Here is a 15336-nt window from a genome sequence, read left to right on the forward strand (position 1 = left end):
TACGCTGCGGTCTCTGACACCGGAACGACCTCCTACGAGCAGTCGAGCAGCCGTTCAATGCTCTGGTTATAAGGCACAAATCGGCTCTAATCTGGGGTTTCATAACCGTGACATTTACGGTGGAACGTACAGGTGTTTGGACTTGGCTAACATGCAAGTTTCTATGGGCAAATCAGAGCTATTTTGTCCCATATGTTACTGACCACACGGTAACCAAGTACACGAACAACTAAATTATTCATACCCCCCTGAAAGTTTGAGGTTTGTTGTGTTTTTTCGAAACTCAAGGATGAGTCATAGACGGGTTGAAATGCGACCTTTGCTGAATATTTGTAGATGTAAGATTCAATATATGTCAGATTCTCAAGAAACATAAATCGGGACAGAACAATTTTGCACATACTTAAAGCCCCACTGTCCTACTTGTACCTACTAGCTCCCTCTATATAGAAAACTTCCCCAATCGGTGCCTGTTGGTCCCCCATGATCCTCTTTTTCTTATGTTAGTTGAGAGCTGAGTTAATGAGATAGCAACCTGTCAGTGACCTCGCTATGTGGTCTAATCCCTTCTGGGCCAGTAGTATTGGCGGTCTTTAAAACATCACAGAATTTGGTCAAGGTAGTTGTTAAAGGTAAAGACCAGTATTGGAAACGCCCCAATTTCAAAATATGAAATGGAAGCTCTTATTACCAATCATGTGAAAGAATATGTTTTGAATAATACATGATAAAAAATTTGCCGGGAAACTGCCTACTAATTGATATATTTGGTAAATTAGTTTATCTATTGGTGTGTGAGAGATAAAAACGCACGTGTCACGCACGTGTGCGTAGTCCAATATACATCTTTCTGTGTACAGTGCTTGTAACTTTATGAAGACTTGGCCAAATTTCTTATCATATTGACGATTCCAGCACCTTGCAGTACATCTATGCTAGATGATCAACCTTTTCTGATTGATTTCACAACGTTTCTTTCACAATGCAATCGCATGACCATAACTGGTCTTTATCTTTAACTGTAAATGTATCTCATAACCTTGACACATGTGATGTCAGTTTATACTCATAGCTCCACAATAGGCCTACAGTCAAACCTGTGTTAGTGGCTACCTGTCTGAAGTGGCCATGTATTAAGTCTCCCTCTAGAAAGAAATGTGTCTTGTAGAACCTGTCTATAAAGGCCATCCATCTACAGTGGCCCCTTTTTATGTTCCCCTAAGGTGACCCTACTGGGTCAGTTTTCGACTTTATTTGGTAACATATATGGGACATGAAATGACTAAAATACCATAGACTTGCTCTTAATTCATAGTGATGCCAATAATTCTATCTAACATATGTTTCAATTTCCTTGATTAGTTGCAAAACGAAATTGATCACATTTCTTTTGCAGCACCCTGTCACAAGAGCTCGACAATAATAGGCCCTCATATATCAGGTGCCAGAATACTAGGTCCCAAGCCCCAGATTTAACATAGGGATCATGCATAGGCCTATAGAGTACAGACCCCCCAAATCTCAATCGGGACCCTCTGTGCTATTAAAAAGATACAGAGCCATACTGTAGCCTTTACACACATATTCCCTTTTGGATCTTGGTTCATGATCATATTTTAAGCACCATTTTGTGAACTTCCTTCCTTCATTAAGCAGTCATGGTGAGGCTCTCAATTTGGAACCCTGGATGCACTAGTTGTAAATGTCATTGCTTTATAAGTTATAAGCCAGTTATGCTGCAAAGAAATGCATCATTTCATTAAAAAACAATTAAAGAGTACCCACTTCATTGTTTGATACCTCTTTTTTCATAAGAATTTGCCAAAAAACACAAAAAGTGCAAATTAATAACTTTTTCATTTTTTGTCCATTTAAATTTAAACTTTCACCAGTCTACTTTTCTGACTTGTCTGCTTCCTTCTAGAGTAATTTTCTATTAAAGCCTGTCTGCACTAGTTTGGTCAGGAGGAATTAGACCTCCCTGCAAAGTCACTGACAGGTGGTTATCTTATCAAATCATCTCTCACTTAACGTAAGAAAAAGGGGATCATGGGGGACCAACGGGTACCACTTAGGCATTGTTTGCTCTATAGAGGGCGTAAGTAGCTACAAGTAGTGCAGTCTCACTTTAAAGCCCCACTACCTACCTATAGCTACTTGCGCCCTCTATATAGCAAACAATGCCTAATCAGTGCCTGTTGGTCCCCCATGATCCCCTTTCTCTTATATTAATTGAGAGCTGATTTGATGAGATAACCACCTGTCAGTGACCTTGCCGGGAGGTCTTATCCTTCCCAGCCAAACTAGTGCAGGCAGGCTTTAAGGTTGGATTTTTCTTAAACTCCACCAGAAGGCAGCACCTGACTGTAAATCTCCTTACCTGAGTGGGAAGTTCCATGTCCGACTCCGGGTGGAGGTTGGCCTCGCCGAGGTGAAGACCCATGATGAACGGGAGCGGGGCGTCCAGAAAGTAGAGCATAGAGGCCGGAAGAATCGGGACATAGGCGTAAGGCCACGTGAAGGGAAAGAGGAGGGCAGTGATGCACTCTGATACCAGCATCAGTCGCTGGTAATCTGGAAAGGGGGGAAAAACAAATCACACAGTAAGTTTCATTCTTTATTACAGGAATGCAATTACAAAGCATTTTGCAAGAGAGAGGAGACCACATCTCATGGCAACAGTGGAGGTTGGAAGAAGAGCAACGTAGGTGTAAGGCCATTGAAAGGGAAAGATGAGGGCTCTGCTATCAACACCAGTTGCTGGAAATCTGGAAAGGGGGGCAAAAGAGCAAATGTTTAGATTCATTTTTCTGGTGTAGAGAAGAAGTTACAAAGCTTTCATGGTAAGAGACAGATGACTACATCATGAAGCAACACAGGAAATTGGAAGAATCGGGACATAGACATAAGGCCACGAGAAGGGGAAGATGAGGGCTGTGATGCACTCCTGATACCAGCATCAGTCGCTGGTAATCTGGAAAGGGGGGAAACAAGAGCGAATGTTTAGATTCATTTTTCTGGTGTAAAGAAGAAGTTACAAAGCTTTCATGGTAAAAGACAGATGACTACATCATGAAGCAACACATGAAATCGGAAGAATCGGGACATAGGCGTAAGGCCACTGAAAAGGAAAGCTGAGGGCGGTGATGCACTCCACTACCAGCATCAGTAGCTGGTAATCTGGAAAGGGGGGAAACAGAGCAAATGTTTAGATTTGTTTTCTTGCATAGAGAAGAAGGTACAAAGCTTTCATGGTAAGAGACAGAGGATTACACCATGACGCAACACTAGAGGTCGGAAGAAAAGCAACATAGGAGTAAGGCCAGTCAGCAGCTGGTAGTCTGGAAGGGGGAACAAAGCAAATGTTTAGATTCATTCTCTTGCCTCAGGAGGTGCTTTACCAAGCATATCATAAGAGACCTGTCTTACAAAGAGTTGCGGTTCATCCAAGTCAATCTAAAAAAGTCCTCTAATCAATCACAAATTTGCAATCTCCTCTCTTAAGTAATTGTTGCGATTGATATCAATCACAAAAAAGTTATGATTAACGTCAACTCTTTATACATGTACATCAGAGTAGTGAGTGATATATATGTAGCACTGGAAATCTTTCCAAAGGGCTTTTAATAGTAAGAGAAAAGAAATAAAAACATTACCAACAATATAACTGCTGGTAATTTGCAAGATAAAGGGAGGGAGACACCCAATGATATAAAAGATTAAAACTTTCCAATTTCAAAGAGATTCTCAATATCTATCCCTCCCTCTGTTTGTTGTTGTTTATTTTCCTTTTCAACCTTTTTTTTTCTCCTTCTCTTTGATATCATACTGTACCTTTGGACACAAGTAAGATTTGCTTTTCTAGAAAAACGCAGGTGAGGAGATCGATCACGTTCTCCGTCCCGAGGAGGTCGAAAATGTCCCGTATCGCGTACTCGCAGAGCGGCAGCTCGGCTCTCGACGGCCTCTGGCAGGCGATATTGCGGGAGACACCGGTGAAGACCATACTCCGTCCCATCGGAGGAAGCGGCACGTCGTAGAGGACATTGAAGATGTAGCTCTCCATGGGGAGAGACGGAGAGTTCGTGGAGCGGACGACCTCGAACAGCTGCTCCAGGAACTTCCTGGCCGCCCTGGCGAAGGGCAGTGGCATGATGAGACATATAGACTTTGAAACATAGAGGGTGTCCTTCACCATGTCAAAGTGCGGGTTCTTGGTGTCTGTGTGAGTTCTGGGAAGCGTGTATGCTTTCGTGGTGTAGCACTGGTGGACGGGGCTTCGCCTCCGCGTCCTGGGCGACGCCAGGCCCTGGATCGCCGGACTGGACTGGCGCCGTTGGAAGCGCGGCGAGCCAATAGTTCTGTACCCACTATTACTAGGGTGCGTTTCGTCGTAGATGCTGCCTGTGCTTCCCTGGGTCACGCTGGCCTTCCGTAGCCTTCGGTCCTCTCCATACTTGTGTTGCAGGGTCTGGAGCTCGGCGCAGATGTGCTGACTGGACACCTGCTCATAGAAGGTGAGGGACGCCCCATAGATTCTTGTGTTGTCCTCCCGCGTCATGACAAAGGAATGGAACTTGGCCGTACGGTTCCCCTTCTGAGTTCTGAAGGAAAGCCCCTTGGGCATGCACAGCTGGAAAAAAGAAGAAACACAAATTAGATATGAGGTAATCAAAAATGAAATATATCCTTATTCAGCCTAAACCACAAGTTGTTCCCTAGATGTTTTCTACCTCGCTTAAAAACTTATCATTAAATGTTATTATGATTTTTCAACCATTTATAATGTGATATCCCATATCAATATTATTTCAGAATGCATTTAAGTCTATGTGGTTTGTTTTCAAAGCAACAGGTCATTTCTTTTTCTTTCTCTTACTTCTTTTCTGTCTCTCCCCTTTTCACCTACATGCACATAGAGCCTGAAAGTGTAAACATCAATTCTTCTCCCTTCTTCTTGTTTTTGTTCTTCTCTCTTCTCTCTCTCTCTCTATCTCTCTCTCTTTCTCGCACTACAGTGTATATCTCTAACTCTCCATTTCTCACCACCCTACCTCCCTCTCCCTCTCCCTCTCCCTCTCTCTCTTTCTCTCTCTCTCTCTCTCTCTACAGTGCATATATATCTAACTTTCCATTTCTCACCACCCTACCTCCCTCTCCCTCTCCATCTCACTTCAAAACATCCAACTTGACACTCTGCCCTAACCTATCCCGCTTCTCACACACACACACACCCACACCCACACCCACACACACCAACGCAACCTTTACACGTGTCAATAACCCCGCCAAGGTGTCGCGCTGCTTGCGCACCCTCAATGCCGAACCGACAAGGTGAGCAATGCCAGGTGCGGAAATGGCGCATAATGGCCGCTCATACTGCCCCATCAATTTTTCATAATCCATTTCCATGAATAATATACATGTTGATGCTGCTCGGCAAGGTGAGTTAAAGTAAAAAGTGGCTTACACAAAGGGCGAGAGTATCATTTAGAAATGAATAAAAGAGTTATTTTCCCTTTGGCGGTGAGAATTGCCTCCAGGTAAGCGATTAGTTTGTTTAGAAGCACAAGTTTTTTCCCTGTCATATCACCTCTGTGTTTGCTGGATTTAGTAGTTTTCATCTGAATCTTTTTGTGTTGTCGGCTGCCCTTAAGAAGTCTGTAAGAGCTACAGCGTACCTACACATATTTATGTACATGCATCGTCAATGACAGTAACAACTTTCTCGCAGAAAACCAATGATGTGTACCTTGTAGCTGAACCCCCCAAAAAATGAAATAATCATCTCATACACTATTGCTATGTCAATTTATTACCTAAAATATGAAAAAAACAGTTTGACATGCTTATTTCAGACTGCATCAAAGATGATCTGAATGTCTCTTTGGTCACATTTTTTCCAGGATCATTTGAACGCTTTCAAGGTCTTATTTGCTTCCCACTCCTGAGTGTGATGATCAGTAGTCACAAAAGGATATTTTTCATATTCCCAAAAATTTAGAGGGCTTCTTAATAAAAAAAAATTTGCGCTGTTTAATGTTCTATTATGAAGGGTTTGAAAAGAGGAGATGAAAATGAATAAAAATTGGTTGTTGTAATTTATAAACCATGAGAATCCTTAAAATGTTCAAAAACTTGGTAAGATGAAATGTAATCATTTCTTAAGGAGAAAAAACCTCTCTGGAGTATCTATACCTATAGAATTAGTCACTGACTTAGCCATGATAACACATCTATAATTTTTGTACCAAGGTCTTTTACCTTACACATCTTTCCAAAGTACACATGTACCAGAGAAAAAATTACTTTAAAAATAAATTAATTTGTTTTACATTGAACTATATGCAAAATTTGGGGGCTCTTTTAAGACTTTCAGGGGCTCTTTTGAGCATTTCGGAGGCTGATTCACCCGGAGCCCCCATGTATTTTTTTCCTGCAATGTACTCATGGTACCATGCACTGTCTGTAAATGTTTGTCTGTCAGCACTTTGTTACGATTAGCATTCAAGACGCTCGCACCCCACCACCAAGCCCTTATCTATCAACCCCCTCTATGTTTTGATATGTGACACCGGTGATGAATGTGTTTGGGGTGCGCGGATTTGCGCTTCCCATCTACGGCTCAACGACCATCCACCGTCCAGTTTATTTTTGTGACGCTCTAGAAAGCGGGGGTTTCATCAGACATGGTCGATATCCAGGCAGGCCCATCTAAACTGCTGACGGAGTATCATCAAGAAAGTTATTTTTCCTAGGTGATAGACCAAAGGATATTCCTGGATTCCCTAGATCCATCATTCGCTTGGAGCTAGAAGGGCATTAACTCATATAAGCATGTAGTTTAACAAAGAGTTAACACCCTACTGGCTCCAAATGGACGACAAGTAGGCCCTTTAGAAATTAAAAGAAGAAATCTTAGTTCTAAGTAACTAAATTGTGAAGAATTGAAAACAAAATTTAGGGAAATATTTTCTGAAACACTATAATTGTTTATCTATTCAAATTAATGACAGGTGTACCCCCCCCCCCCCCCCCCGCCCCCTTTACATTCTAATGATACATTACTGTTGCTGCAAAAATGGTCCATGGCAGTTAGAAATCATTTGCAGTACTTCTCTAATTAAATTTTCAAGAAATTTGGTTTCCTAGTAGTTTCTGTAATAGGGGAATATCAATGGTACATCACGCCCATCGTGAAGACTTGCATGAACATACTTGACATACATGTAGCGTAGTACGTCAGCCCTCCCACCATTTTTCAGGAATGCATGGCATTACATTTGTGAAATCATGTTCTATTAAATTCCACATACCGTACCAGTATGTATACATGAACTGTACATCTCTACTGCTGCCTGCTTAAAAATATTCCACAACTACTACAGTAAGTACTATAGACTCAATATACTTTACATGTAGTTTATGGACTGATCAATGCATTTGTATCATAACTTCATTTGTTTTACAATCTTACCATAAAGATTAACTTTTATGAAATAAAATGGTAGTATTTTTAACTTTCATTGTTGTGCCATACTTTCATAAAAAGGCATATTAGTGAAAAATGTGTAGACAGAGTGGGTGTTTACCAATCTCATTGTATAATTAGTAGCTAGGATGAAGAAGATGATAGTGGTTGTGGAGTAGATGAAAAGTAATAAAAGATGAAAAAGAAGAAGAAGAAGAAGATGAACAAGAAGAAGAAGAAGATGAACAAGAAGAAGAAGAAGATGAAAAAGAAGAAGAAGATGAACAAGAAGAAGAAGAAGAAGATGAACAAGAAGAACAAGAAGAAGAAGAAGATGAACAAGAAGAAGAACAAGAAGAACAAGAAGAACAAGAAGAAGAAGAAAAAGAAGAACAAGAAAAAGAAAAAGAAGGAGGAAAATTAGAAGCAAGGGAGAGGAGGAAGAAGAGAAAGAAGAAGGAGAAAAAGAAGAAGAAGGAGAAGTACAATTGTTGCATTTTTTTACCATCAATATAGCTGTCCTAAAAAAACACAAACATGTACATGTATTGCCATATTTTTTCAGTGTTTTCAATAACTTCATCTGTTTATTACAAAATTTGAAAGTTATGACGACATGTTCTTTATTGTACCTTGGATAAAGTTGGCATTCACCCAGTTTTTCGGTCACGCATGCACCCAAATAAATCTATAAAAAGCAAAGTGCTACAGATTTTTTTGTCTTTCTTTTTTAGAAGGCAAATGTCAGACTCGACTTGGCCCTTCCTACATTTTCCGGTTAAAGTGATCAGTACGATCATTCCCGTCCTGGGAGGGATTCCATCTTCATCAATCTACTTTCATTTCGGTCAAGTTCATGTAGGTAGGCCGCTATACTGTGGTTGTGGCACTTCATGTACCATAGTTGTGTTCATTGGTAAGGAAACAAAATAGCAAAATGCACACATCTCCATTTGTTCCAAAGTTAATTCATCACTACTTTATCTTTTAATTGATTTTGCAGGGAAGTAGTGAGTTGTATGCATCTCCAAGACACCATTCACAAACAGTATCCATACAAAATATCCATAATCCAGTTTTTCTAAACATGTACATGTGTACAATTCATACCCCTTGTAAATTTAATGTTTTTTTGTTCTTTTTTGTAACACAAGAATGAAAGATGGACTAGCCAAATTAGGTCCTAATGTATGTTGAATACTTCTAGATGTAAGTTTAAATGTATGTCACATTCTCAAGAAACAGAAATTGGGACAAAGCAATTTTTGCATACCGGTACTTAAAAAAAAAAAAACAAGACTTGGTAAGGGTACAAATGATTTAGTTGTATACTGTACATGTATATGTACATGATGTTGAATTGTATGGCACTGTGCTAAAGTGTGTTCATAAAAGCCTCTACCCCGATACTTTGTACATATTATCATATAAAGTTATCATACAAAACGTTACATAGTTTTTGAAGTCTGAATGGGAATCGATTTTGGATGTAACAAATTGTAAGTTGTGAGTTATATACCGGTATGTGCAACTCCTAGACACCATTCACAATGTGTGTCCCCAAAAATATGCATTATCAAGTTTTGCTTAACATGTATAAGTTTTACTGAATGATGCTGTGCCAAATTGTGTTCATACAAGCAAAACTTATCTACTTTGAACATACATGTGGTATCATATGCCTACAAGTATGGAGTTATCATACAAAACGTTACACAGTTTTTCTAAGTCTGAACAGGGATACACTATTTGGTTATGGAGTTATCATACAAAACATAACACAGTTTGCAAAGTCTGAATGGGGCTACGCTGATTGGACTTCTTTCCCCAGAGGAAATCTCATCAGTTTGTTTGCAAACACACCTATCCATCCTCGTTACCCCATCAGCGTCCATTTCCCACACCCGTCTTGATCTCCTGTTGCAAGCCAGCGCAGCCCGGCCCGGCCCGTCACCGCTTCCACCCCATCCCTGTCAATGTTTGCCCTCCCCTGCGATATCGTTTGTTGCTTGAAAAGGTCCGCTCGGCATGAACTGTAGTATCGTTTGTTGCTTTTAAAGGTCTGTTCAGCATGGACAGTAAACTTTTCATCCTCTTTCTCTCTCACTGTTTAAATAAACTTTTAAGGAGATTTGATTTTGTTCCTCATCTCTCTCTCCCAATGCATGTCTCATCTCTTAAAGTTGTTGCACTTTTCTCCAGTTACAGTATTTGGCCATCCAACTTCTTTTTGAGCTTTTTCTATTTATTTCTCCCTCCATCCCAATCAATATGCCCCCCCCCCTTTTCTTTTTGATAATACTGTATTTCTGAAAGGTTAGGGTCCATGGTTGACTGTTTTATCTTCTCCTCTGTTCCCTGTTTACATTTCTTCCCCTATATCACTCTCTGTCTTTCTCTTTCCCTCCCTCTTCCTCTCTCTCTCTCTCTCTCTCTCTCTCTCTTTCCTAGATGTACATGGTTTTTCCCACTCTCTCCATTTACCTCAAGTCCCCCCTCTCATCCCTCCTTTCCCTCCAGCTTCCCCAGTCTTCCACTCTCCTTGATCACTCCCTTTACCTTACCCCACCCCTCTCTCACCCCAACCTCCCCCACCCTAGTCCCTATCACTCTTCTCCCAGCCCTCACTCCTTCATCCGTTAATTCAATCTTCCACTTTCCTCTATCACTCTCGCTTCCTACTCTTCCTCCACCCCCTTCTCCCTCCACCCATCTCCTTCCCTTCACCACCCCCCCCCCCCATACAACACCCCACCTCACCCACACCCCCCCCCCCCCCCCACAACACACTCCAATCACTTTGCGCCCTTCCCTACAGTTATATTCCTAACATGATGTAAGTGGTCATAAAAAAATATGCAATCATATTTCAGAGTAATAGCTCCCAGTAGATCTATCAGAGATGGACCCTCCTAAGCCAATATTGCAAAGGAGTTTATACTCGGCCTCCAGACAGTTCTTTGGCTGTTTGCCCGGCCCTGGTCATTCACCCTTCTGACCACCGAGGGGGTAAATCCAATTCATTTAGAAATGTATCATTCTTTCTTTCTCTCTTTTTATCTTCTTCTTCTTCTAGTCCTTCTTCCTCTTCTCCTTCTTTCTATTCTCCTTCTTCTTTCTCTTCTCTTTCTTTCTTTTCTTCTTCTTCATTTTCTTCTCCTTCTTTTACTTCTTCTTTTTCTCCTCCTATTTCTTCTCCTTCTTTTTCTTGTCCTTCCTTTTCTTCTCCTTTTTCTTCTTCTTCTTCTTCTTCTTTTTGTCTTCTTCTTCCTCTTCTCCTCTTTCTCTTCTCTTTCTTTCTCTTCTCCTTCTTTTTCTTCTCCTTCCTCTTCTCCTTCCTCTTCTCCTTCCTCTAGCTGCCACTGTTGATGTTGTTGGTGTTGCTCTTCTTCTCCTGTTTTTTTCTTTTTCGGGAGGGGGCCGGGGGTGGGGGGGGGGTTATTATTTTGTTTTGATCTGTTTCCTTTTTTGGGAGTGGTCGCTCACAGGGTAATGTCTAAACAAAGGGATGTATTTTGTTTTTAATAAATATTCATTAATATCATGAACTGTTTTCTTATGTTATTCTATTGCCTTTGAGGGGATTTGGTTGTTCACCTGTACATCGCTTTCGTTATTAAAGAAATAATATTTACCATGTTGACTCCATCCGCATCGAAGGGGTTCCAGTCAACGTTAGCGGGGTAGTGATGCAGGCACTTACTCTTATAGCTCCTATGCAGGGGATGAATGTGGCAGCTTTCACCTGGAGGTAAGTAAAAGAGAGAAGGATATCGTTTTAAACGATGCAATCTGGGTGAAGGAGATATTTTTCTATGTAAATCATGGTTAATTTTACAACTTTCTAAGTAATCAAGCCATACTATAGAGTGGTGAAGTGTGACATCATCAAAAATCTATCTTTGGAATTCCTAATGTTATGAACCCGAGCACTATAACACCGAGTTCCTATAGGACATATATTTATTCAGATGGTCATATTTCAGCCAATACTTAACATATTCAATTGGTTTTCGACATTCAGATATTATTTTTGATGCTCTTTTGGAAAATGAAGAAAAAATTGAGAATTCAAAAAACAATTTGTTACGATGTCACAGCTTCGGTACTCTATTAGACCATTGTGACTCAGTACAGTTAAGAGATAGGTTGTCTAACTTGACATCAACATAGTAATGACCCAGGTGAGGTAAATGGGCAGCCGGTAGGATTATACACTGTACGTTGAAATGCATTGTGCGCTGATTACGGCTGCCGAGCTAAAGCTAGGGTAGTACTTTCCAAAGCTCTTTGGAAGCGCATAGAGACGTTATATAATGTGTTATGCGCTATACAAGAACCAAATATTATTATTATTATTATTATTGAGACGGAGCGACCTTCGGACATTCTTTCAATATATCCCCACAACATCAAGTGAAAGCAAACGTATGTATTCCATTAATGTTTACTTTCCATTTCTTTCCTGAAAATGAAAAATGCCAATGGTATAAATACAAAAACTGTTATAAGCTACTGAAATCGTCAGTCATAGATATTTAGCATTTGTTATTGATAACAATTTTCATGTAACAGGACCCTGATGACACACACATACAGCACACAAGGCCACCAACATGTTTCTGTACATACACGGATGAAGACTCATACAAAGTATCTACTACTGTATATAACCATGGACCACTTGCTGAACACTGAACACTGAACAGTCATCTGCGATATGAATTGCATAATCGGATATATATTTAGCATTTTTTATTGAGAACAAGTTTTATGAAACAGGACTGTGATGATATACCGCATACAAGGCCGGCAAAAAATTTCTGCACATACACGGAATACAGACTCATACAAAGTATCTACTACTGTTTATAACCATGGACCACTTGCTGATCAAAGCCTGAACACTGAACAGTCATCTGCGATATGAATCGCATAATCAAATTACGGAGGGCATCAGCAAGACCATGAGCGCTGTAACCTGATATGCTATGGTAATGATTCGTGTATCGATTAGGACCTAGGAAGGAGTGAGCTCCTCATAATGTCATCATGTACACATGACATGTACGACATGTCGCCGGTAGATAACCAACGGTGTAATGAGCAATGCGCATGCATGATTTTAAGATCACATTCGCTACATGAGTATTTCTTCCTTCCAATAGTTTACCTGTACTGTCAGTCGCCTATGAGATACTGTGTGCACAATAATTTATTAAACTGCGACGCAGGAGTTTCCAAATTAAGCAATTGATTTTAAGGTATACTGGGTACACTTCTTTTCAATCAAAATTAAAATTGATACATGTGTAAAAAATAAGTGATGGGGTTGCCCCAAAAAGCAAAACGCACAATATAGTGCATGTTCATGAAAAAAATGTACATGTAGAGTTGTAGTCCCATACAACAGAAATTTACTGAAATATTACTGTGACAAAATCACACTTTTACCACACCAAATCCTACAGGAGCTTCAGCGAACATGAAAGTATTTTGTTTACACTGAATTACATACTGGTAAGCATCTATGCCGTCTTCTTTGAAAGCACACGTATTAATGTAAATGCACTCTGCAGGGCAAAAAAAAATCTCCTTTTTTGGGAGGGGGGAGGGGGGTCCTGAAGCTCGCTTCAAAAGGGGGTTCGTGCATTCAAACTATGGCTGCTTCTCGAACGTGAGCGGTCCTTAGTCTGTGCAAATTGGAAATACAGCCCGGATCACGGCTGCCGTTATAATGCAGATCAGGAATCGTGATGAAATATTGTATTCTAACTTGCAAGCATGTCTGCCCATATCCCGGTGTTGTTTCAGTGGGGGTTTACGCAAGATATCATCTGGTAGAAGCCCGCTGCTGAAATTACACCTGTGAGGGGTAACTCTAGAGCTCCGGCTGCGGCCCAATAGTACAGGAGAGTGCAAGAAATACATATTTTCCTCAGCTTCATATATTGACTGACAGTGCATTTGAACACCTAAAGCTCTAGGCATTTTGCAGTAAATGAATGCACCCGGAGAATATCCCCTCATGAGCAGTGATGATGAACATAAATTTGCTGTTGATGAATTTGAGATTAAGTAATAAACAGGCGATGGGGCTACATGTACATGTACTTAAGTGATTTTGTCTCGTGACATCGCCTACATGTACTGGAAATATTTTTGCGTGTTGTTAATTCCCAATCAAAGCGTGATTCACAAAATCAGCAAAATTCGCAAATAAAACCCCCACAGATCTTAAGGAAGCTCTTTAGAAAAAATCCACTGTAAAAAGACAAGCAAAGGTTTTTTTTCAATTTCTAACGCCCTATCAATAAGGCCAACATGCAAAGAGTGTACACTGTATGGGTATTAAATATACCGGTATGCATGCCTGCATGGAGTCATACATGTGTAGATTCTGGTAATACAGGGACACAAATTACAAATACATTTTGTACAGGTACATGTACATGTAGAAACAGACAAAGGTGAATGAATTCCTACATTAACTGGCGATAAATTGAAAAAGAAATGGTTCTTAGAAAGGAAAGGAAAGGAAATTAATACACTACATGGCAAAATATCATTGTACCTTATGATGTGGAAGAAACTAGATGTAAAAAGAAATTAATCAAAACAGTCTTTTTTTTTGCAACGCTATTACACAGGTAAGCAAATGCAAACACACTTTTCATCTCTGAATTGCGTGCAGTACGTGCATAACATAGAATCAATGCCCTCGGTATTACGAGGAACATGTTCATCGCCCGGCTCTGAGACATATAGCCTGAATCAAAAATCAATACCAAATCTACATTAACTCTACACCCAGAATATTGGAACACAATCTACCTCATTTCGCTTTGTCTAATAAAACAGACGTTGTTTTGATTAATTTCTTCTCATACAAGCATTTTGTTTGCATCGTTAGGCACAATGATATTTTACCATGCAATGAGTTTATTCCTTTCCTTTCTAAGGAAAAGTTCTTCGTGAATTCATACCCAATTAATTTAAGGTTACATTCAGTTTCATGTGTTTCTACATTATCAGAATAAAACAAAGATTATGATTAACTGTAATCATTCAATGCATATTACCCATCCTCCTTTAATGCTCTCTCTATTCCCCCCCCCCTTTTTTTTTCTCTCTGTCTCTCTATATATATTTCCCTCTTTCTTCTTTTTCCCTTTTCTCTTCATTTTTTTTTTTCTCTCTCTTTTTCTCTGTATCTATTATTGTTTCCAAACCTCTTCTGCTCCACTTTCTCTTTCTTTGTGTCTCTCTTTCCCTACCACTATACTCACCCTTTCTCTCTATCTCTCTCTCTCTCTCTCTTTCTCTCTATCTCTCTCTCTCTCTTTCTCTCTCTTTTTCTCTCTTTTTCTCTCTCTGTGTCTCTCTGTCTCCCTCTCTCTTTCTCTCTCTCCACACACATCTAAATATTATCCTTTATTTTCTACTGTATTCACCATGATTAAAAGTACAAAAAGAAGAAGAAAAAGAAAAAGGAAGACAAAAAACACAAATATTTCTCTCTTGATCAAATGCAAATTTCTCCTACATGTAAGTCCTAAGTTTGCTCAGGAAAATTTCCCTCTGGAATCTACGCAGTATCTATAACCCCTTCAACGATACTCTCCAACCCGACAAACTGACCTAAATTTCCCAGTAGTCAAATATTCCTCATGCTATTTGTCAGGTGCGGGATGAGATCGTCAAAAAGCGAGGATGGAAAAAAGGAAGAAATGTATAATCTTGTTACATATGCTTTGTGGTGCTCTCTAACCAAACTTTGCCATCTCAAGCCAAAGAGAAAGAACATTTCAAATATGCAACACCTTTTAAATCAATATATTTTAGCACCTCCATGTAACATGTAT

General features: G+C 39.9%; 1 protein-coding gene across 3 annotated transcripts in view; it reads right to left on the reverse strand.

The window, feature by feature from the left end:
- The window catches only part of LOC576142 (DENN domain-containing protein 5B), a 64313-nt gene that overhangs the window by 27612 nt on the left and 21365 nt on the right, over positions 1-15336 (reverse strand). For all 3 annotated transcript variants that reach the window (XM_030988666.1, XM_030988667.1, XM_030988665.1), the window contains exons 2-4: positions 11107-11216; positions 3835-4633; positions 2381-2574 (exon numbers count right to left, since the gene is read on the reverse strand). In XM_030988666.1, coding sequence (XP_030844526.1) covers positions 2381-2574; positions 3835-4633; positions 11107-11216 — 1103 coding nt within the window. The remainder of the gene's footprint in view (positions 1-2380; positions 2575-3834; positions 4634-11106; positions 11217-15336) is intronic.

Source organism: Strongylocentrotus purpuratus, unplaced genomic scaffold (assembly GCF_000002235.5).
Source record: "Strongylocentrotus purpuratus isolate Spur 01 unplaced genomic scaffold, Spur_5.0 spur5_scaffold_17, whole genome shotgun sequence".
Classification (NCBI taxonomy): domain Eukaryota; kingdom Metazoa; phylum Echinodermata; class Echinoidea; order Camarodonta; family Strongylocentrotidae; genus Strongylocentrotus; species Strongylocentrotus purpuratus.